Genomic DNA, 24,681 nt, shown 5'->3' with positions numbered 1-24,681 from the left:
CCCTGTTTTTTAGGAAGAAACATTTGGATGAATTTTAAATATATGCAAATGTATCCGCCAGATTTTTTTCCTCTCCACATCCCAGAGAGAATTACTATTTCTTTATTTCAACCTCAATCAGTAATATCAGTGTCTCTAATTTCAGGTATTAATTTCTTGAGATGTACTGGTCCTCATAATGTATTTACATCCCTGGTCAGGTTGCTAGAGCCTATATTTTACAAATTCAAACCAGGAAATAATTAGCTTCACAGTGGTGGTTCTTAAACCTTGATGGGCGTAAGAGTCATCAGAGATGCTTGCTAAAATATATGTTCCAGGGCCTAACTCCCAGATACTGATTTAGTAAGTCAGGGGTGAAGCTTAGGCATTTTTAATAAACACCCCAAGTGGTCTAATGCTGGTAGCTCTGGAAAGTGCTATTCTGGGACTCTAATCCTTACTACTTTTCTCAGAATCGTTGCTATTACCTCAAAGAGTTAAGCCTATTTCTTTAGAGCATTTAATGATCTGGAAGTACTATGAATAAGGTATTGAAATCCTTTTGTATTTTAGAGCATGACAGTGATAATTTTCTCAGGTAATGTTTTCTACTTTAATATAGTCTCTATTAACCATTATAAACTATGTAGTTTAAAAATATTCTATGCATATTATTGAGTTAAATCCAAACAATAACCGATAAACAAGGTAAGACAGATATTATCATCACCATTGGATACAGGAGGATTTCTCTTCCTTAGCACACTCTTGACACTTTGGGCCAGATAAATCTCTGTCGTAAGGGCTGCCCTGCACATTGTAGGGCATTCTGCAGCATCACTGGCCTCTGCTTACTAGATGCAGTAGCATCCTTGCTCCTCAGTTGTGATAACCCAAAATGTTTCCAGACACTGCCACATGTTCCTTGAGTGACAAGATTACCCTCTGTTGCCTACTTAATGTAATGTCAGTAAATCTACAGTGATTAATATGTTTTACACATTCAATCAGTGTATGTTAATTGAGCACATACTATGTGTCATGTGTTGTTCTAGGCTTTTGTGATACAGTACTGTCTTACTATATGGAATTTACATTCAAGTTGGGGAGTGGAGAGCAATATAGGTGTAGATTTTAGGAAAGGCCTGAGGAGATGACATTTAATCAGAAACCTTGAAATGATGTCAAGAAGTAATCCAAACAGGGCAATTCAGATAGAGGACACAGCAGTAGAAATACCCTAACACAGGAACATGATTGAGGAGCAGCAAGAATGTTGGTGTGGCTAGAGTACAGGGAGCAAAGGAGAGTCACAGAAGATAAAGTTTTAGAGGAAGTCAGGGGCCAAAACATGTAATATCTTTTTAGCCCATGAAAAGAAACTTGAAATTTATTTTAAATGTTATGTGAAGTTATTTGAAACTTTTGGACAGATAATTAATTTATGTTTTAAGCAAATCACTGGCTATCATGTAGAAAATAGGGAACAGAGACTAGCAGTGAAAATGGAAGGCAGGAGGCTGATAGATGGAGGCAGTAGAAGTAATGAGAATTGATAGAAGTTGATGAGGTTGAACCAGCAAGACTTGCTGATGAAAGAATCAGGCTTTTGGCCTTAGCAACTGCTAAGGCAGGGAGGACTGCGAGAGGAACAGGTTGGGAGGATAGTGAATAAGTGTCTTTGGCAGCAGGTTAGATTTTAGATATCTGTTAGTCATCCAAATGAAGGTGGCTAGTGGGCAGTTGGGTATCAGTATCTGGGGTTCATGGGAGGGGTCAAGGTTGATGATTAATTTGGTAATTCTTAGCCTATAGATATATTTAGAGCCTATATTAACTTGGTAGTTCTTAGCCTATAGATATATTTAAAGCCTATATTAATGTGGTAATTCTTAGCCTATAGATCTGTTTAAAGGCATGGGACTAGGTGAAGTCATCCAAACCCAGTGAGAAGAAAAGAGAGTCTCTGGAAAACTGAGCCTTGGGTCAGCCTAAACTTTAAGTGCAGAAAGAGGGAGGAGAGCCAGCAAAGAAGGGTAAAAGGAGCTGTTGTGTCTCAGAAAACAAGAGAAAAGGCCATTTAAAGGAGGAGGAAGTGCTTACTTGTGCCAAATGCAGCTGTTTGTTGAGAGGCTCAATAAATAAAGACTGAGAATTGACCATTGGATTTGTGGCAAGATGGAATTTTTTGGTGAATTTGACAGTTGGTTTCAGAAGGGTGGGAAGAACAAAATCCTGATTGGAATGGATTAAAAAAGAATGAAAAATGAGAAAAGAGTGAATACGGAGAACTCCTTTAAGAAAAGGTTTTTTTAAAAAAAAAAAAATAGGTTTAATTTCAGCATAGTAAAATGCACAAATCTTAAATGCGTCTTTTATTGTTTAATATATTATAGCTTTTTTATGTGCTAGTGGAAATAATCCAGTTGAGACAGAAGAACTGATGGAAGAGAGAGAAATAACTGTGAGAGCAAAGCTTTGTGTAGGCAGCAGAGATAGTCTGTAATGCACAAGTGGAGTGGTTGGCCTTAGAAGAAGAGATAGGCTGCTCACTATTACAGCACTGAGGGCAGAGCATAGGGCTGTAGAATGGAGGGTTGGGGATTTGTTGGTGGGAAGATGAAAGAGTTTTCCGATTACTTCCCTGTGAATTAAGATCTTTGGCTGAGAATGAAGAGGTGAAAAGGGGATTGGAGACTGATAGTGAAAAAAACACAAATGATCATGAGAATGAGAAAGTGAATTTACTAGAGAAAAATAAATGGATTGCCAAAGACTCATTTGAGATTATTTAGTCATAACTTTAAAAAGAGATATGTCGTTCCTTTGTAGTTTATAAGTGTGATGATGGGTGCTCACACTCATGTGAGATGTGTCTCCCTCTAAGCCTTGTAACAACATCAGCACATTACCCTTCTGATGTGAGGGGGGAAAAAAGAGAGAGAGAACGCTATCCACCTAGTTTTTAATCTACCCATGTTCAGCTTCTGTGGTACAGGCACACATTAGGCAGAGAAAACAGATCTCAGGTTTCAACAGGTGATTCTGATGGAAGAACAGAAAGCCAGGCATGGGCATGGGTTATATGCTGGGAGGTGGTTATAGCCTTTGATCGAGGATGGAAGTGAGGACAGAGGTTCTCATGTGCTGGACATTAGAGAGGTCAATAGATAGGTGGATTCCATAGGGTTGCAGGTGTGAGCCTACAAACAGAGGTGAGTGGGAGAGTCAATGGTGGTCAGAAAATGGGTTTCATGAAATTGAGATTTCCGGAGCTGCATAGTAGTATATGACGACAAGTTTTTATGGCCAGTGGAGGAGGTAGCTCAGTTGAGGTGACGACAAGTTAGTTGGAGGTGAGGGAGGGAGTCAAGGAACTGGAGGTTCATGATGGTGGTGGGTGCCTATGTGATGGAAGTCACTAAGAAGGCTTGTGCTGAGAGGAAGGCAGTGACCTTTGCTAAACCCTTCTGTGGATGAGGGAGTGCAACAGAGAAAGCTGACAGGATGTAATCTAACAGCATACACTTCAAAGGGGATGTGGTTTTTTTGAAAGAAGAAGGAAAAGAAATGGTCTGCAAGTAGTGAAGAACGAGGCAGCCATCAAACCCACCTTCAGGCTTGCAGTATGTCAGACATGGAAACAGTAATCAGTTGAGAAGGCTGCAGGGGTAACTGAGGGCAGACAGGTTTCACTTAGAGCAAGGAAGAGAAGGGAACTTTTAGAGGCCAAGGATTGAGTTCCAGGGATCACAGTTAGGATTTGAGGATTAAGAACTTCCCACCCTCAATTTTAATAATTTTTGCCGTAGGAAAAAAAAAATCATGTATTACTTAGTTTATCTGGAGAACTTGTAAAAGGTAATCTCTACCAGGGACTAATTTGAGCCTTAATTTACTTTGTAACATCTTGATTACAGGAATGGTTTGCAGTGTATGTGGAACTTAATCAGCAAATTGCAGCACTCTTGAATGCTGGCGATGAGGAAGATCTTGTGGAACTAAAGTCACTGCAGCAACAACTCAGTGATGTTTGTTATCGACAGGCCAGTCAGCTGGAATTTAGGCAAAATCTCTTACAAGCAGCTCTTGAATTTCATGGTGTTGCCCAAGATGTAAGTGTCTACTCTGATTCTTTTCTTTTCTTCAAATTATCTGAACACTTACCTATGCATAATTTTTTTCAGGTTTGCATGCCTCCTAAATTATTTTTCTGAACCAATAAAATGATTTACTAGTGGGGGTAATAAGATAAAATTCTTTGATTTTTTAAAAACAAGTATTTTTTTAAGTCATTCTGCATGCAATTCAACCTTTTATTATCTAACTAGAGTGTTCCAGTCTAGTAGAATATTTTATTTTGACTCTTTCTCAGTGTTTATGCTTTATAACGTAGATGGAAATGGAAGTCTGCTGACCTGGTTGTACTTCTTTGTCTTCCTGGTGCATGCATCTGTGTGTTCTATCTTCCAGATAATGCGTATTCTAATGATTTGTCCTTGTCTTGTAACAGTGTAGTCTTTTCAAGTGTAATTGTGATAACCTCGTTAGATATAAACCTCGTTAATCATTAAACACTTTAGATGCTGATTACATCAGGGTTATCTCTTTGGTGTCCCTCTGCTTTAGTTGTCTCAGCAGTTGGATGGCTTATTAGGGATGTTGTGCGTAGATGTAGCACCAGCTGATGGAGCATCGATTCAGCAAACTTTAAAACTGCTTGAAGAGAAGCTGAAAAGTGTTGGTAAGCAGATTTTAAAAATGCTGAAACATAAGGTTTTTTTTTTTTTTTTGAATATCATTACCATGGTTAGACAATTAAGTCAACTTACACTGAACTAAATATTATTATTTTCAGGAAGCAGAGAAAAATAGTATAAAAAGGTGTTATTCCCTTGAGGGGTTATAATTTATGCTGAAAATTTTATTTTTCATAGTCACTCCTCCCTTCCCTGGGCATTTACTCTTGCCTGTTTACTCAGCTATATCTACAGGTGCTATGTCTTGCATATACTATAAACAATTATTTGTAGTGCATGCATAAACTGTAATTAGCTGTGAAGTGTTCTGTGGTAAACCCTGTATGCCCCAAATTGTGTTTTATGCAATGATTTTTGTTGTTGCTTTATCCTAACCTTGTGAAAAAATGGTTGGTTTGGTTTTTTGGTTCTTGTCTCACCAAACTGGGAATACTGCCAGATTACCCACTCTTAAAGGAGTGGGGTCCATTTACATTAAGGGGTCCAGTTACATTAAGCTAGTTCTATCGTTTGACATCAAGGCCTTTAAAACTTTCTACAGCAGGAAGCACAGTGAACTTTCCTAAAAGGTCAGGATGTGAAAATGGGAAGGTGGGGAGTCGTATCAAGGGGGATAAAAGGGGAAATGGCAATGGAAGAAAGGAAACAGGAACTTAAGGCAGAGAACTAGTAAAATGTGGTTGCACATGACTAAATCAAATTAATTATTGAAAACTGCCTTAGGGAATTGGTTTGAAAAATCACGCTTGTACTGGACATTTTACTTGCTTACGGCCTTTATTTTATTTTATTTTATTTTTATTTTTATTTTTATTTTTATTTTTTTTAGATGGAGTCTTGCTCTGTTGCCCAGGCTGGAGTGGAGTGGTGCCATCTTGGCTCACTGCAAGCTCTGCCTCCCAGGTTCAAGCGATTCTTCTGCTCAGCTTTCTAAGTAGCTGGGATTACAGGCACCTGCCACCACGCCCGGCTAATTTTTATATTGGTAGTTTTAGTAGAGATGGGGTTTTGCCATGTTGGCCAGGCTGGTCTCAAGCTCCTGACCTCAGGTGATCTGCCCACCTCGGCCTCCCAAAGTGCTGGGATTACAGGCGTGAACTACCGCGCCCAGCCAGCCTTTGTTATTTTAACAGATGATATGCATAATACATATTTAGTATTTAATATGACAAATGAATTTTATTTTAAAATATTAGAAGTTTTCTTGAGCCACAGTCTTTGTTTAAAAAAAAAAAAGTTCCTTTACACATGTAATTTGGAGAATTGTAAATATACCCTAATTGTTGCTTCCTATGGTATAGAAGCTAGACTGTACCTTTAGTCACAATGTTCAACATCCTTTGACATTGATAATACATTGCTGAAGTGTCTTAAAATTTTGCAAGGCTTATGCAGTTTTTTAAACAACATATTTGCCTTGTTCTCCTATAAGTTGGACAGCATAAAAGCAGGAAGAAAAAACAGAAAATTGTTTTCTATTAGAAATAGAAATTTTCGTACTTTTCTTCTGCCTTCATTTTTTAAAAGTAATTATTGTCTATGGAAACCCATGTTTTCAAAATTCCTTTTAAGGAGAGAATTTGGCATGAGAGAGAGCTCCAGTTCGAGTCACATTTAAAGGGTTTTATTGCTTGAAATGTTCATAGGATGGAGTCTTGGGATTGCATCCCAAGATGGTTTACTGTGCAAAGCTCCTATACTTGGGATCCAGGTACAATATCTGATGAGACGATTTGTTTGAGGGAGGGAAAGCACCTTAGTTGTGTAAGAGATTAAATCTAGCAACTTTTGTTTTAGATGTGGGATTGCAAGGTTTGCGTGAAAAAGGTCAAGGTCTCCTGGATCAGATCTCCAATCAGGCATCCTGGGCCTATGGAAAGGATGTAACCATTGAAAATAAAGAAAATGTGGACCACATACAAGGAGTGATGGAAGATATGCAGCTTAGAAAACAAAGGCAAAGTTTGACTATTAATGTTAATTTTTACTAAAGTAACAATATTAATTAAAATAAAAAGTTATATAACATATTTTATATACAGACAAAACGTTCTTAACTGTTATATAGAAGACATACAGTAGGTTTTTGGTGAATGTAATAATTACTGTGTATAATTTTACTAACAAATAGTAATAATTTATTCAATTACTAGGTACCATTTCCTTTATACTGCGTTGCAAAAATTTCAGTTATACTCAACTACTTCATATTCCATATCCCCAATGTAGTCGATGACTCTGTTCTGCTTTAAAAAAAACTTTGTGAAGAATAATTCTGCTTTTTAAATTTCATTTAGTTTAGAGTTGCCATTAAACTTGTCATCTCCATTCATCTGTTTCTTCATCTAAACTTACAGAATGTCACACATTCATTGTTCTCATATTTGCTGTAGTAGGATTGAACAATGGACTAGTGATGTTTAGTTTCATTTTCTATAAAACCAGGAATTTAAAAGATTATTTGAAAATTCAGTTTGCAATAGCAACTACAAAGTATTGCAAAGTAAAGGATTAAAATTGTCTATGAAATATATACAATCTAGCATGGTTATATGAAATGTGGCACACTTAAAAATTTTATGATCATCAACAAAACTTCACAGAAAGCTTCCTTCTACATCACAGAGAAAACAGTCGTGAGGCAGAAATTTCTTCCCTCATATCTGCAAACTTGCTTTATTCTCACACCACAGAGGATGACAGAGCTCTCCTCTTCTCAAAGCTGAGCTTCCATTTAGGCTCTGATTCTGATCACCCTCCTGACTCCTAACTCCATCAAATCCCATTCTCTACTCTGCTTCCTGTCTTTCACTTAAATGCTTAAATTTCTCCTATTTTAAAAATAATAGTCACACACATGGGTGTGTCTTCCTCTTCAACTCTTTGTCTTTTAGCATTAGAGCTCTTTTTCCTCACAGCTAAGTCATTTGGATAGGTTTACAGTACATTCATACTACTTACCCACTACCTCCAATTTATTTTCAACCCTTTTCAGTCTGACTTCTACCCTCACTGTTTGACTCAACATTGCTCTTACCAGCATTACCAACATAATAAATGCTGGATCTTACTTAAAATTCAGAGAATACTTATAGTCCTGACTTGCTTAACTGTGATTAGAGTTAGGCACAACTGACTTTTCTTTCATTTCGTCTTTCTTGAAAACACATTTATGATCCTTCTCTGTTTCTTCTTGGTTTTTGTCACTGATTTGTTGGCCACTAGCTCAAGTTACCACTTCCAGAGTTTCTTCTGAGGCCAGATTCCCTTCTTTGTATGTTCTCCCTGGACCTTCTCACTACTTGAATTACTTTCTTTAATAGATCATAGTTTAGTAGTTACAGCTCTTACCAAGACCCTCTCCCGTGCTATAGACCCATAATTCCAGTTGCCTACTTAGTGTCGCCTGCGGAATGCCCCGTGTACTGCTGAAATCTAGTGTATTAGTCCATTCTTGCATTGCTATAAAGAACTACGTGAGACTGGGTAATTTTTAAAGAAAAGAGGCTTACTGGGCTCACAGTCCCACAGGCTGTACAGGAAGCATGGCTGGGGAAACCTCAGGAAACCTCCAATCATGATGGAAGGGGAAGGGGAAGCAGACACATCTTACTTGGATGGAGAAAGAGGAAGAGAGTGAAGGGGTAGGTGCTGCACACTTTTAAACAACCAGATCTCATGAGAACTCACTTACATTAAAACAGCAAGGGAGATATATGCCCCCATGATCTAGTCATCTCCCACCAGGCCCGTTGTATTAGTCTGTTCTCATGCCGCTGTAAGCATATATCCAAGACAGGGCAATTTATAAAGGAAAGAAGTTTAATTGACTTACAGCTTTGCAGGGCTGGAGAGGTCCCAGGAAACAGAATCATGGTGGAAGGAAAAGCAAACACATCCTTCTTCACATGGCAGCAGCAAGGAGAGGTGCAGAGTGAAGAAGGGGAAAGCACCTTATAAAACAATTAGATCTCATGAGAACTCACCATCATGAGAACAGGATGGAGGTAACTGCTGCTATGATTCAATTACCCTCCGCTGGGTCCCTCCCACAACATGTGGAGATTATGGGAACTACAATTCAAGGCGAGATTTGGATGGGGACACAGCTGAACCATATCGCCCCTCCTCCAAACTTGGGGATTACAATTCAACATGAGATTTGAGTGAGGACACAAATCCAAACCATATTATTCTACCCCTGGCTCCTCCCAAATCTGATGTCCTTCTCGCATTGCAAAATAAAGTCATCCGTTCTCAACCAGTCCCCCAAGTCTTAATGCATTTCAGCATTAACTCAAAAGTCCACAGTCCATAGTCTCATCTGAGACAAGGTAAGTCCTGTCCAACTATGAGCCTCCAAAATCAAACACAAATTAGTTACTTCAAAGATACAACAGAGTTACAGATACTGAGTAAATACACCCATCCCAAGAGGGAGAATTTGGCCAAAACAAAGGGGCTACAGGCCCCATGCAAGTCTGAAACCCAGCAGGGGAAATCTTAAAGCCCCGGAATAATCTCCTTTGATTCCATGTCTCACATTCAGACCACACTGATACAAGAGGTGAGATCCTAAGGCCTTGAGCATCTCCACCCTGTATCTCTGCAGGGTACAGCCCTCTTGGCTGCTTTCACAGGCTGGCATAGAGTGCCTACAGCTTTTCCAGCTGCATAATGCAAGCTGTCAGTGGATTTGCCATTCTGGGGTCTCACAGCTCCACTTGACAGTGTCCCAGGGAACTCTGTTTGGGAGCTCCAACCTCACATTTCCCCTCCACACTGTCCTAGTAGAGGTTCTCCATGAGGCAGCAGCCTTCTACCTGGACATCCAGGGATTTCTGTACATCCTCTGAAATCTAACCAGAAGCTCCCAAGCCTCAACTTTTGCCCTCTGTGCACCCACAGGCTTAATACCATGTGGAAGCCACCAAGGCTTACAGCTTGCACCCTCTCTGGAGCAGTGGCCTGAGTTGTATCTGGGGTCCTTTTAGCCATGCCTGGAGCTGGAATGGCTGGGACACAAGGAGCATTGTCCCAAGATTGTGCAGGGCAGCAGGGCCCTGGGCCTGGCTGCAAAACCATTCTTCCCTCTTAGGCATCCAGGCCTGTGATGGGAGGGGCTACCGCAGAGGCTTCTGAAATGCCTTCGAGGCATGTTTGCCATTGTGTTGGTTATAAACATTGAGCAACTCTTTACTTATGCGAATTTCTGCAGCCAGCTTGAATTTCTCCCCAGAAAGTGGGGTTTTCTTTTCTACCACATGGCTAGGCTGCAAATTTTCTAAACTTTTTATGCTCTTCTTCTCTTTTAAATGTAAGTTCCAGTCTCACATCGTCTTTTTGCTCACAAATACAAACCTAGGCTGCTAGAAGCAGCCAGGTGAAGTCTTGAACATTTTACTGCTTAGAAGTTTCTCCCACTCTGTAGTGTAAATCACCTCTCTCAAGTTCAAAGTTCCATGTGTCACTAGAGCAGGGGCATAATTCTGCCAGTCTCTCTGCTAAAGCATAGCAAGAGTGACCTTTGCCTCAGTTCCCAATAAGTTCCTCATCTCCATCTGAGACCTTCTCAGGCTGGACTTCACTGTGTGTGTCACTATAAGCATTTTGGTCACAACAATTAACAAGTCTCTAGGAAATTCCAAACTTTCCCTCATCTTCCTGTCTTCTTGTGAACCCTCCAAGCTGTGCCAGTCTCTGCCTATTGCCAAGTTCCATCACTGCTTACACATTTTCAGGTATCTTTATAACAGTGCCCCACTCCCAGTACCAGTTTTTGGTATTAGTCTGCTCTCGCACTGCTATAAAAAACTATCTGAGACTGGGGAATTTCTGAAGACAATAGATTTAATTGGCTCAATGTTCTGTGGGCTGTACAGGAAGCATGGCTGGGGACGCCTCAGGAAACTTTCAATCATGGTGGGAGAATGAAGGGGAAGCAGACATGTCTTACACAGCTGGAGGAGGAAGAGAGTGAAGGGGACAGTGCCACATACTTTTAACCAACCAGATCTTGTGAGATCTGACTTACACAAGAACATTAAGGGGGAAATCTGCCCCCGTGATCTAATCACATCCCACCAGGTTCCTCCTCCAATATTGGGATTACACTTTGGTATTAGATTTGGGTGGGGACACAAATCCAAAACCCAAATCCAAACCAGAACACCTAGTATGTCCAGACTGGAATCATTTTCCTCTAAACTTGCCCTCCTTTTTTCCTCTTTTTTTCCTCTAAACTTGCCCTCCTTTTTTAATTTCCTACCTAAGTTAAAGTTACCATCAGCTACCAAACTTGAGATTTATCCTAAAATCCTTCATCTTTCTCATCCCTTATCAAATGTCCAGGTTCTGCTGTCTCTGAATCTCAAACATTTCTGGTCAAAATCTTAAACCCTTATCTGCCTCTGGCCTGGCTACTCCAGGTTTTTATATATAAGAGTAATCTTCATAAAGTACGGCAATTGTGTAAAACTTCCTTCAGTGACTTCCTGTTTGCTCAGATGGAGTTAGTCTTCTTGGAATAATGTAGGAGACCCTTCATAATCCAATCTTGCATAATTTTATCTTCTATAACATTCCCATAAAATCACACAGTTGTTTTTATCTCCCTGAAAGCATCATGCTGTTTCATGCATCCATGACTAAGAATACTTCTTTCCTCATTTTCTGCTCAGTGAATTCCTACTTACTCTTCAAGACTCAGGGATACTTACTTTAGGAAGCCTTTTCGGACTTCTAAGGCAAGTTAGTCACGTGCTCCTCCCTACTCTTATAAAACATTTTAAATAGCTTTATAATAGTACTTATTACATCTCTGCAAATGGGAGCATCTTGATAGTAGAGACCATATCTTATATTTTCCCCAGCACACATTAATACCTGAATACAGTATATGTATGATACCATCTTCATCATTAAAGTGGCCTACATTGTTTTTTAGTTTCATATTTAAAAAATAAGTATCACTTCCCTTCAATCCATTGTGGAATTACTTTAACCAAGCTGAATTTTAATGTCATATTACAGCTTTTATTGAGAGCTGCTTTATTTATTTTTAAAAAAAGCCTTGTGATACCTACTTCTATATTGTTATTAAACTTTCTTTAAGGACATCAAGTACAGTAGAGCACAGTCACTGGTAACTTGTTATAGACATTTGAGACTGCAGTGGGAGTCCTCCATCCCACCTGCAGTACACAGAATTGCATGGAAATGAAGGAACCAGAGTTAGGTTAAGTTGCCTTAAAACTTAAATGGTTATATTATCCAAACAGACCACAGCAAGATTAAAAAATAATTTGAATTGTGTTTCTCTACACCCAGAGGTCAGTAGGGTTTTTTTGTTTTGTTTTTTTAAGCCCTCCATCTAGTTGTTTCTAAGAATGTAGATGGAAGGTTTAAAAATATATATATATATATTATTTTAGGTACTATAATATAACGAAAAGCATTAATTTTTAGAAGTTTCTTTAGCTGGGCATAGTGGTGCACACCTGTAGTCTCAGCTACTTGGGAGGCTGAAATGTGAGGATCATTTAAGCTCAGGAGTTTGAGGTTGTAGTGAGCTATGATGGTGCCACTGCACTCCAGTCTAGGTGCTTGAGTGAGACCTTGTCTCAAAAAAATATCATCCTATATTTGAGAAACATTACACTTTTATCCTTGAAACTTGTTTGATGCTAAACAGCAATGGAGATTTTTGGGGTTTTAGTGTACTGTTGTCCTTACATTTTGCTTTAATATTTTGCAGAATCCGTGCTATCCTTAAGAGGGTTTGTCATTGAGTATCATTTGGGTATTTTGACGTTTTGATGTAACATTGATATAAATATCCCTAAAATTCTTACAAATCAATACAAAATAGTTGGATTCTCCATTGTGTAGGACTAAGTATTTTAGTGTACTATAAAACACACATGTCAAATGATGATGTTACAATAGTAATCAATAAAACAAATGATGAGTTAAATTTATGTTTGGGTTCATTAGATGTGAAGACATGGTAGATGTGCGAAGGTTAAAGATGCTTCAGATGGTGCAGTTGTTTAAATGTGAAGAAGATGCTGCTCAGGTAAGGACCAGCCAGCTATATTATGTGATTAGCTTTTCTTAGAAGATTGATTTCATCTTAACTACAAACAAAAGTGTACTTTTCATGGTCCTAAAAAGTAAATTCTTGAAGTCAGGTTCTAGTTTATCCTGTTGAAGAATACACTTTAGTATTTCCAGCTAGTTTATTGATCTCATTTAACTTAATCTTCTCAATGAAATCCTCTATTGAGCTAGAGATTGGGATTAATTATTATTGTTGATTAGGTTGTCAGTTACATCCAGGATAAAATCTGGTGGAGCACATTGCATTTTGCTCTCTTGCATCTGCAAGAGAAATTTCAACACCAGATAAACAATTTGATATATTTTGTTGTTATCATTAGAGAACATCATTTCAGTTTGATTTAGAGAAAATTTTTGGTTTTATATAGTAACACAAATCTATAATGCAATCTTGATGGATCTATATACAGAAATACATGATCTTTTATTATGTGATATTAACTTTAAAAGAATGCTTTTCTTTAGTATGTCTTGCCTTCAGATTTAAAAAATTTTGAGGAGTAGGAGAGGTAATTAATTCATGTAGCTTATCATTGAATGAAATAAGCTTTTAAGACTTTAGGTTATAATTAATAGATTCATTAATCACATGATAGTAATCACTGTATAAATGACATTTTGATACAATAAGTAAAGAGTTCTGAATCCAGCTTCATTGTTATGTCTTTTTGTTTAGGCAGTAGAATGGCTAAGTGAACTTCTGGATGCTCTGCTTAAGACTCACATCAGATTGGGCGATGATGCTCAAGAAACGAAAGTTTTGCTGGAAAAGCATAGAAAATTTGTTGATGTTGCACAGGTGCAAAACTGGTTATCTTCCTTTTCCACAAGCTCAGTGTTTGAATAGCTTTCTGCATGATTATAATGTAACTTTACCCTCCAAGTACAAGAAGGTTAGTTTTGTTATTCCAGAAGTATCACAGAATTAAGAAAGTGTCAGCTGGTGCATCAAAACTAGCCTGCATAAACTTGAGAGGGTTTATGTTTCCCTGAATACATGTTCTGCATTGTCCCTCTGATTTATGCTATATATTGTGGCATTTTTTAGGCAATCCAGCTGTTGATTCACAGAAGTTAATATGAAATGGATGTTAATATCAGTAAATAAGAAACCTCACTTTCTGCATCTCACTAGTGTTAGCATAATAATACAGAACTTTTTTGTGGTGAAAAGTATCTTTCTTTCTTTTTTTTTTTTTTAAAGACAGAATCTTCCTCTGTTGCCCAGGCTGGAGTGCAGTGATGTAATCTCAGCTCACTGCAACCTCTGCCTCCCAGGTTCAAGCGATTCTCATGCCTCAGCCGCCTGAGTAGCTGGGATTACAGGCACCGGCCACCACGCCTGGCTAGTTTTTGTATATTTAGTAGAGATGGGGTTTTACCTTGTTGGCCAGGCTGGTCTTGAACTCCTGACCTCAAGTGATCCACCCACCTCGGCCTCCCAAAGTGCTGGGATTACAGGTGTGAGCTACGGCGCCAAGCCAATAAGTATCTTATTTTCCCTGATAATGAGTTCACATTGTAGCAGGTGTAGTTTCCTATATGGAATATAAAGTGCCTAATTTCACCTTCTTTTGAAAGTAGTTTTGATTAATTCATAAGCAGACATTCTTTCTGGCCAGTGAAATTTGGCGGATTGTGATGGGGGAAACAGAATGAAGTGGGGAAGCCTAACAGAAAGAGACTTTTTTTCTAATTAAAAATTTTAAAACAATTTATTTTTTTGAGACAAGGCCTTGCTCTGTCACTTATGATATAATGTGGTAGCACAATGATAGCTCTCTGCATCCTCCAACTCCCGGGTTCAAGTGATCCTCCTGCCTCAGCCTCCGAGGTAGCTGGGACTATAGGCAAGTGTGGCCAAACTCAACCAATTTTTTTTTTTTTTTTTTCATTTTTTTGGGGCAGGATCTTGCTATGTGGGCCAAGCTGGTCTTGAACGCCTAGATTCAAGCGATCCTCCCACCTCAGCCTCCCAAAGTGCTGGGATTACAGACATGAGCCACTGTGCCTGGCCAAGAAACTTATTATAAACTAACCAAAAATATTGCTTCCCCTTTATTATTTATACACACAGATAATTTGTAGTAATAAGTGCCACTAGATTTATTCAGTATTGATTTCTAGTAGTGTCACTTAATTGTAAGGACAGTCTTCCTGCACACTTTCCTCATCCTTCTCTTAAGAATTCTTTTTTTATAATTTTATGTTTCCTTTTCTTTTTTAGAGCACTTATGACTATGGCAGACAGTTGCTACAGGCCACAGTGGTGTTATGCCAGTCTTTGCGTTGCACTTCTCGGTCATCTGGGGATACACTTCCTCGATTGAACAGAGTATGGAAACAATTTACAATAGCATCTGAAGAGAGAGTACATAGGTTGGAAATGGCTATTGCATTTCACTCAAATGCTGAAAAGGTTTGCTTTTTTTTTTTTGAAATGTTATTCTCAGTGGTATTTATTATATGTGTTTAAAGTATGTTAATTTTAGTAATGTAACTATAACTGATCTATTTTTCAATATTTATATTAGTTCCATTGTTACAGTTTGTTTTAGATATAATATATTGCCTTAGAGAGTTCAAATTAAATTCTTGATTCTTACCAGTGCTGGAGAGCTGTGATTAAAGAAATCTAGAACCACGTGGTAGTCTTCTCTTTACACTTGTCTCCTCACCAAGCCTGGTGTCCAGAATATGCCCTCTGTTCTTTAGAGTATCATGAGTTCAATCTCTTTCGTTATGCCTGGAAGGGAAACTTTTTGCTTTGGCAACTGCTATTAATTGTCACACATTTTTTAAAAGGCACCTTGTGATTTTATAAAGTAGGAACATTAAAAAAATAAGGACAAAAGTAAAATGCTTTTTTATATGGGTTCTTTAAAGATTCATTCTAGAATTTATTATTCAATGAATTAAGGTCATTAATTCCAGAAACAAAAAATAAAATATGCAGGGTTATTTGGACACATCTTCAATAGAACTTTTTTCTTACTCTTTGTAGTAGGAATTTATTGTACCCAAGCCTTACATATCCATTCTGAAAAGGAACTTTATTATGTAGTTAATTTTATTTTGATCTCTTACAATAAAAGTTTATACGTAGGGAATGTTCAATACATTTTGAGATATTAGCAAACCTAACTCGATCCGTAGAACAGACGTTGCAAGGAACCTCAGGAATTAAACAGTTTCTGAGTTATGAAGTACATCTGTTGGGAAGTGTCCATAGTTAACTCATTTTCAGCTGGTCATTGAACTCCATAGATCAGTGTTTGATGAACATGGGCCTAATAAATGGAAGTATACAAAATGGTGTAACTTGTTTACTGATTGTTTCAATGAGAATTTTTTATTATTATGAAGTATACTGTTAACATAGAAAACATACAGACCACAAGTATTCTGTGCAGTGAGATGTCACAAAGTGAACACACCTGTGTAATCAGTTTACCGTTCAAAAAAACAGACCATTACCAGCATCCAGAAGCTCCCCTCCGTTCCTGTAGTCACAGTACTGCTCCCCCCACCACCTCACTGTCAAAGGGTGACCATTGGCCCAATGTCTAGCACCACTGATAACTTTTTTTTTTTTCAAGACGGAGTCTCACTCTGTCACCCAGACTAGAGTGCAGTGGCACGATCTCGGCTCACTGCAAGCTCAGCCTCCCAGGTTCACGCCATTCTCCTGCCTCAGCCTCCCGAGTAGCTGGGACTACAGGCGCCCACCACCACACCTAGCTAATTTTTTTAATTTTTTAGTAGAGACGGGATTTCACTGTGTTAGACAGAATGGTCTCCATCTCCTGACCTTGTAATTCACCCGCCTCGGCCTCCCGAAGTGCGGGGATTACAGGCATGAGCCACCGTGCCTGGCCCACTGATGACTTTTTAGGATACTACTTTTAACTACCTTTTTATGAGGTCATATAAGAATGAATAGAGTTGAAAGGTTTTTTTGAATACAAAGTTGTTTCCATTTTTTTCCTGTTACCTAGCCTTTATCTTGCTTGTAGTAAATTTGATTTAAATTTGATTTACTTAGGTTGTACAAACTTAAGTAAAACCCTTTATCAGATATTACTTTCCTCTTGACTGTATTCTATTTTATACCATTAAGCATAAATATAAATAACCACAACTATAAGCAAATTGTCTATATGTATAATGATTAGAAAAATATCTGAATTAAATCTTGAGTTTTAAAATACAAAAATGTCTGTTTATGAGTAATGCTGAAGTAAACATGATTGAATTCCCTAAAGTGTAATGCAAAGAAAAGTTGTAAAAATGAATACTTCTTTTTCTTCTCTGTCTCTCAAATTTTGCAGTTCTTTCTTGTGGTTTAATTTAAATAGTAATGGTTAGGGTGAAGTGAAGAACAGTATCTCATCAAGGACTATAGAGATTCCCATATTTGAATTATAACCTAATCATTTTACGGCAGTTAACTCAAGCCAGCAGATCACTTGTTAAATATTATCATCGAGCTAAGTTGTCACATCAGTTATATATTTGTACTCTGTGTTGTTTTTTATTCATATAATTTTTCATTTGTAATGTCTGTGTGCCTTTTGAGAACAGTCTATACCTCCTTCACCTTCCAGGCTGCTAAATAAACATAGAGTAAACTGTTCAATAAATGGCTACTTAATAAATGAAAAAATACTTCTTAAGGATAGGTTGAACTTATTTTCCAAATAGTAGTCTAGCATTTTCTTTCTTGGAAATCACCATATTATTAGTAGGAATTATGTATTTCATTTTGTTGTTTGAATTTCTTGAAGAATTTTGCCAATAATAGATCAGTCTTACATAGTGGTATACCTGAAGATGCTAAGAACAAGAAAATGCCTTATAATCTACCACATTTGTATGAGCTTGATTCTATTTCTCTCTTTTCTCTCTCTCTTTTTTTTTTTTTTTGGATCCTCTGAAACTGCAGACCTTTCTGTGTCTCTTAATTGATGTTGCTCTTTTATTTGCTGCAGATTTTGCAGGACTGTCCAGAAGAGCCTGAAGCTATTAATGATGAGGAGCAATTTGATGAAATTGAAGCAGTTGGGAAATCACTTTTGGATAGATTAACTGTTCCTGTAGTTTATCCTGATGGGTATGGGGCATGTTCTTATAATTTTATTTTTTATTGATGTGGTCTTAAAGTGAAATCATTAAAAGAGGAAATCTATTCTTTAAAAAGCCAAATAAATTAGGTTTGGTCCACAGCTTTAACTCCTACGATAAATTAATTTAAAATGAAAAGAAATCCACACCTCTTAGCCAGTAATGGTACTTGCTGACATCAGATGTGTTGCTTCTTGACAGCTTGTTGTAGAATGATCATTGACTAGATTAAGACACTGGGTTCTAGCCTTGGCTATGATGGTAGGGAATAGTGTGACTTGGGGCTTCATTCAGGAAAAGGAAGAGGGGACAAGGGACTAATGGTTAGTGAGTTCATAGTATATGCCAAGTACCAAGTGAAACATTTCACCTTCTTTTGACCAAAGAGGACCAAACCAGTATGATTATTCCTGATTTACAAATGAAGAAACTGAGGCCCAGAGAGATTAAGTAAGGCTCTCAGGATTTCACAGCTTCTAAGTGTTAGAGTAAGGATACAATCTGAGGTCTGTCTGTGTGACTCCAAACCTATTCTCTTTGTACTGTGTTGTATGGCGTTCTAATTTCTTTATGTGTGAAGGGATGGGATCCTGATTTTCTTACACCTTTCCATTTCAAATAGTCAGTGATAAAAATATGAAATAATCTGATGCAAAAGAAATGGACCAGGAAAAGAATCAGGAGGAACTTCATCCCCGGTGATTTAGATCTGATTCTTAGTGAAAATAATTTAGAGATAATCCAGAGGATATTTAATTCAAATGATAGAGTAAACAAACCATTAAATAAAAATACAAATATCTTTAACATTGTGGTATAGTGTGATGGAGTGAGTCTGTGTACTCTGGAGCCAGAGGTCTCAGCTCTACCACCTACTCGCTATAACACCTTGGGCAAGCCACTTAACCTTTGTGCCTCAATTACCTAATCTAAAAACAGCCATGTAACACTCCTACCTCCTCAGGTTACGGGGGCGTGGGAATTACCTGAGCAAAATAAATAGAAAGTACTTAAAACAGATCTGACACATAATAAGCACTGCTACTACTGTGCCATGATCTCCCAGTGATTATTTGGGATTGATACTGAAAAGATGGCATTTTATTCCCTTGAAAGAATATTATTCATAGTCTATACTTATGTTATCTCAAGCCACACCTAAACTTGAACAATTGGAAGTAGGCTAAAGTCACCTACATCTGCAATAAAAGAGAACAAATTTCAGCTAGTAACCTAGTAACATAATTATAGGTGTGTTTCTGGTTGTTCCATTCCAGGATCCCTTACCCTCCCTGATTCCTACATTTCACAACCAGTTGTCACACAATCAGCCTCCTGTTCTACCCATGTCAGCCTAGGAACACCTCTCGCTTTTATGCTTGCTTCAGCTTCTTGTCTGTGTTTCACAGATAGTCCATGTGTCATTTCCTCATCCTTTTAAGATAAAAGAATGTTAGTACTGTATATTCAAAGTTCACATCTACCTTTAACATTTTGGAATTGCTATTTTATTCCACTTTATATTCATATTAAAACTTATTTATATCTCTTTTAGGTATTTTGCTAAATTAAATATTTCCCAAAGTTGTGTGTAATGTTTTCCATAATTATTAATATAATGGTAATCTGTTTATACCATGTATAGTTTGACAGGTTGGACAGATTTGTCTTTTATACCTTCTCCTGGTAAAAGAGATTGATGGTCTCTCGGGATTCACTGCTCGAAGACCTAGGTTGAAATTCTAGTTTTTCCCTGTGCGACTTTGCTTACATCATTTAACTTTCTAGGTTCCACTTTTCTGATCTAAAAAATAAAGAAATTAGCGTGATAATTTCTAAGAAATCATCCAGCTCTAAAAATATTCTGTGACTCTGAATACAGTATCTTTGAGAGTAGAATAAAATTAATGATTTTATCTGTTAATGTACCAAACAATGTCATAACATTATAAAGAATATTTATTTTGCTTGCCAGCTGTATAGACAAGTGGTGTCCCCAGCCAGTAGTACTCAAGTACATGTATAAATTTTGTGTTTGTGTATGCTTCTGGACCCACATATTTCCAGTGTTTCATTGTTCGGTTTGTTGCTACTATCTCATAAGTACACATGATATAACCTTTACACCACCAATATATTTTTCTCATGTCTTAATGTATTTTATGCCATTTAAAAAAATGTTTTTCCTGCTGAATTTCCTGCTCACAGATAAACGGTGTGATCACAGATAAACTGATATTTACACATAGGCTATCTCATGTAGATTTTTTATGGTAAACTTTTGCTTCTATTTGTATTCACTGCGGTTAATGGATTTGTATTAATCTGAGGTTTTTCTGTGTGTTTGGATTTTTAGAACCGAACAATATTTTGGGAGTCCAAGTGACATGGCTTCTACTGCAGAACACATCAGAGACAGGATGAAACTAGTTAATCTCAAAAGGCAGCAGCTGAGACATCCTGAAATGGTGACCACAGAGAGCTAATAGCTACCAGCTACCTACAGATTTGCAGTTCATGATCCCGCATGTTGTCAACATACTACAGCATTAGCCACCACACATTAAGATGCATTTCACAGCCAAAATAAGTCTCATTTCTTTTCATGACACATTTCTCTTTATATGTTAACACCTTGCTATTACCAAGGCATAATTACTTAACATGCTTCGAGGCTGTAGACTCCAAGTATCTTAAAAGAAGGAACTATAAACATTGCACTGAAAACTTGCTTTAAAGCTTTACCTGACCTGTCAGTTTGTAGATAAACAACTGATAATAAGCTTTGAATGGTGCTAATAAGAGTAGGAATTTTCTCTATTAAAAAAAAAAAAAAAGGTTGCCCTTCCTCCACAGGTGATTTAGTAAATTTAGGCAGTAGTTAAACTCTTATTAGTAAATAGTGGTGTCCTCAAAATTTTACTTTGTAATTCTTCAGAATTGATTATTTTTATTGTGTCAATATGGAGAAAACCTTTCAGATATTTGATATATCATAGTCATTAAAAGACCTTTTCCTATTTGTATTGATAACGTATTAAAAGTTGTTTGTGCTTAATAAAAGACTTCTTTAAACATCTTATTTAATTTAGTAGTTACATCCTATTTCTAAACATGAGTGCCTTATTTAAAAGGGCATTCTTAGGACTGTGAAGATGGTTTAATATTTGTTTTTTCATGGTGGTTGCATGCGTTTTAGACAGGAAATTCATATGTAAGCATGTATATATAATAAATAAGCATGTTTATCATGAAAAATTATTGTGAACAATTTAGATCTTTAAGAACTTATTAATAATGGAATACTATTTCTAATTTTTCTCTTCTTCAACTTGAAAAATATTCTCAAAATTATTAACTACCCTGAAGATACTTTGTCTTTAGGGGAGGAGGGCTGAGGAAGAAGGCATACACAATTACTTCAGTGTAATCCTTTATATCAGAGTAATCTGTCTGGAACTAAAATAGCAATTGTTAATAAAATTTAGTTTCTCATTATAGTCTAAAAGCAAAATAAATTCTTAAGTAGTCCAGTAACAGAACTGTATGACTCCTTTAGAAATAAAATTTATCATGAAATGCTAGTGCTTTTAAGTTTGTATTAAGTTTAAATGGTGAAATGCATATAATTTAAATTTTGTGTATTTTTATTTCAGAAAATTTTTTAAAAGATTAAAAATTATTTTTTAGGCTTGTAGTTGTTACAAAATTACAAACGAGTTGTATACTGGTTCCTTTTTGAGGTCTACAAACATGTTCATGTATCCTCTGATGCAAAAAAAAAAAAAAAAACCCTCCCTCTTAACCTGGATTTTCCAACCTTCTTCACTGACAGACTTCTTGGAGAAATCCACATCCAATGCCCCTACATCCTCATCACTCACTACTCGGCACCTTGTAGTCTGGTTTTACATAGTACTCTACTGAAACTTCTTTTGAAAGTCAACAGTGGCCTCCAGTTACCAAACTGAATGGTTTTTTCTCTGTCTGAATCCCTTACCCTTTTCTCTCTGCAACATTTACACCATTGAGCAACCTTTCCTAGACAGTGTCTCCTTCCTTGAAGATGCTATCCTCTGAAATAACTGTGAGTACAGTCGCATAACCCTAATTTAAGATGTGCCTGCTGAACATGTGCTCTCTCAGATCCTGTCCTCAGAATGCTTTTGGCTCTTCTCTAGGTATCTCATCCTTATGGTTTTTATTTTATACCAGTGTTCTGGATTACATATCTGGTCCAGAAATCTAGACCTGTACTTCTTTTTAATTGCCTACTTGACATTTCAACCTTGATTAAAGATTTACAATATTTATCACCTTTTCCTTCTGGAACAATTTAGGTTAATGGTGCAGCCTTTTTTCCTAGTCAAACATGCCAGGAAATTCAGGGCAAAGTTCAACTGCTCCCTCTTGTCTTATGTGGTCACTGCTTCTGAGAACATCCAGGAAGTTCTTTCTATACTTGATAATCTTCTCAGTCCTTTGGGGCTTTACTGCTATGAGTATGAACTTTTGTGATTATTTATTTCAGTCTTCATGATGGTGCTAGTCACATTCTACAGTTGTTTATGTCTGTACCCACTAAGCTCTTTTGAGGGAAGGAATCTTGTCTTCTCCCATTCCCAGTCTTGCTCATGCATAACAGATGCCCAGTCCTCCTAAATATGAATGGTGTATTATAGGCATTAGTAATAATCCCTGTTATATTGCAGTCTGAAGTATGTTTTAAATATACTTATTTTTTAAAGTTAGAACTGACTTACAAGTGAATCTATTCTTAGATTCTTAGATACTACTTTAGATATTTAGTTATACTCAATAACTGAATATCAATACTCAATATCTGTTTCTTCTACTGAATTTCAGAGTAGTTAGAATGTTTTTCTTAAGACTTTGCTTAGAAAGGAACTGGTTTGTTAGTAATTCCACCATCAACTCATAGAGTTATAATTGCCAAATGAGTTAATTTTTATATAACTTAAGCTATCCTACCTACAAAAAGTAAAATAAGGCCGGATTCATAAATGTTATTTGTAAATGGAGTGTTTCACATGAGGTCAAGTCTGATTTTAACATTGAATGTCGTTGCTCCTCATCTGTAAATTTGCTGCTGCTTTCATATGTGTATCTGTACATACACAGAGTTATGAATGAAAATCCAACAATGCCCTAAAGTGACTTTTTTCCATAGGGTCATAGCTCACTTAAAGTGAACATGTGAAAAAAGTGACTGCAATATGTTTGAAACCACAAGCTGTTTCTTTTGCTTTCTTTCTTTTTTTTTTTTTTTTTTTTTGAGACGGAGTCTCGCTCTGTCGCCCAGGCTGGAGTGCAGTGGTGCGATCTCCGCTCAGCCCCATGCAAGCCCCGCCTCCCAGGTTCACACCATTCTCCTGCCTCAGCCTCCCAAGTAGCTGGGACTACAGGTGTGCACCACCATGCCCGGCTAATTTTTTGTATTTTTAGTAGAGACGGGTTTCACTGTGTTAGCCAGGATGGTCTCGATTTCCTGACCTCGTGATCTGCCCGCCTCGGCCTCCCAAAGTGCTGGGATTCCAGGCATGAGCCACCGCGCCTGGCCTCCACAAGCTGTTTCTATGTCATAAATTAACATCAGCTTGCAAATCTCCGTAAGAACCACTCATTTCTAATTGGTATATGTCACAACCTCCCACATTCCTTTAGCCCATCTCAGGGAATTATTAAAATGCTGGCAGGATTAGTTTTATTTTGTTTGGTTTTTGGGGTTTTTTTGTTTGTTTGTTTGAGGATTTTTTTTTCTTTCATCTTATCATTTGTTTGCTCCTGTGTAAACTTAATATTTAATGGCATTTTGGCATCTGTTCTTCACACATGTCTAACCCAGCAGAGTTATGATGCAAAAATGATAACTTCATTTTAGGTCAGATTGGCTTTGTTCCCAGTCCTCATTGTTGGTGACTTTGTTCTGTTCTGGTGACTCATTGGTGATGTTGATGAAACTGCTCAGCCTGCCAGCTGGGATATTGATGGCAGGTGTAGGCTTCATTGCTAGGTAGAAGATTGACTACTTCTCACTTTATAGAAATTTACATTGGCTATTGCTCCCATGTGTTAGCTAGTCTTAACGTGTTTGTTATTTCATTATCTTATTAGCTGACATATGGAGTGGTATTATTATTAGTGTCATACTCCTTAGTATGAGCATGACAATTAAGTTACCTTACTGATAGTGATGAGTAAACCATACTCTCTGATCTAAACCCATTGTTACCAATTATGTGATTATGAAGTTAGCTGAATCTGTCTCACTATGTGGTCTACATTCGAAGAAATAGTCAGAATTCTCTACTATATTGTAAGTTACTTGCCAATAGAGGTTGGGCATTATTGTGTACTCCTCCCCTTCTCACATCCTACCCAAAATACACAAGGCCATAGTAAAATACTGTTGCTACTAAAAACTAAACATACTGTGGCTGCTAATGTCCTTTACATCTTCAGTACAGGCAGAAACAAGCACCATTAAGTATATTATCAGTAGTGAGATCTGTATGATTAGGATATCTTTTCTTAAGCCCCCAAAGGAAAAATTCTCTAGCATTAAAAACATGGCTGGAACATAACTAAGCAGTTAACCTAATTAGTAGACTTCTTGTTAACTTTCAGTCCTAAAAATGAAAAGCTTCAGTTGGGAGTAGAAAATATACTATGC

At 37.3% G+C, this 24,681-nt stretch overlaps 1 protein-coding gene and 1 non-coding gene across 3 annotated transcripts in view; both read left to right on the top strand.

Annotated features, from left to right (window-relative positions):
* SESTD1 (SEC14 and spectrin domain containing 1) overlaps window positions 1-21,069 on the top strand; it is a 149,908-nt gene extending 128,839 nt beyond the window's left edge. For both annotated transcript variants that reach the window (XM_025405481.1, XM_025405482.1), the window contains 8 exons: window positions 3,903-4,097; window positions 4,612-4,726; window positions 6,540-6,699; window positions 12,738-12,819; window positions 13,540-13,662; window positions 15,091-15,282; window positions 17,855-17,976; window positions 20,344-21,069. In XM_025405481.1, coding sequence (XP_025261266.1) covers window positions 3,903-4,097; window positions 4,612-4,726; window positions 6,540-6,699; window positions 12,738-12,819; window positions 13,540-13,662; window positions 15,091-15,282; window positions 17,855-17,976; window positions 20,344-20,473 — 1,119 coding nt within the window. In that variant the 3' untranslated portion in view covers window positions 20,474-21,069. The remainder of the gene's footprint in view (window positions 1-3,902; window positions 4,098-4,611; window positions 4,727-6,539; window positions 6,700-12,737; window positions 12,820-13,539; window positions 13,663-15,090; window positions 15,283-17,854; window positions 17,977-20,343) is intronic.
* LOC112636845 lies at window positions 2,803-2,904 on the top strand. The gene has a single exon (XR_003122315.1). It is a non-coding gene; the product is annotated as a small nucleolar RNA U13 (small nucleolar RNA).
* Window positions 21,070-24,681: the final 3,612 nt, after the last annotated feature.

This window comes from Theropithecus gelada, chromosome 12 (assembly GCF_003255815.1).
Source record: "Theropithecus gelada isolate Dixy chromosome 12, Tgel_1.0, whole genome shotgun sequence".
Lineage (NCBI taxonomy): Eukaryota > Metazoa > Chordata > Mammalia > Primates > Cercopithecidae > Theropithecus > Theropithecus gelada.
The sequence above is the reverse complement of the archived record's forward strand: the minus strand, read 5'-3'. Positions and strand labels throughout refer to the sequence as shown.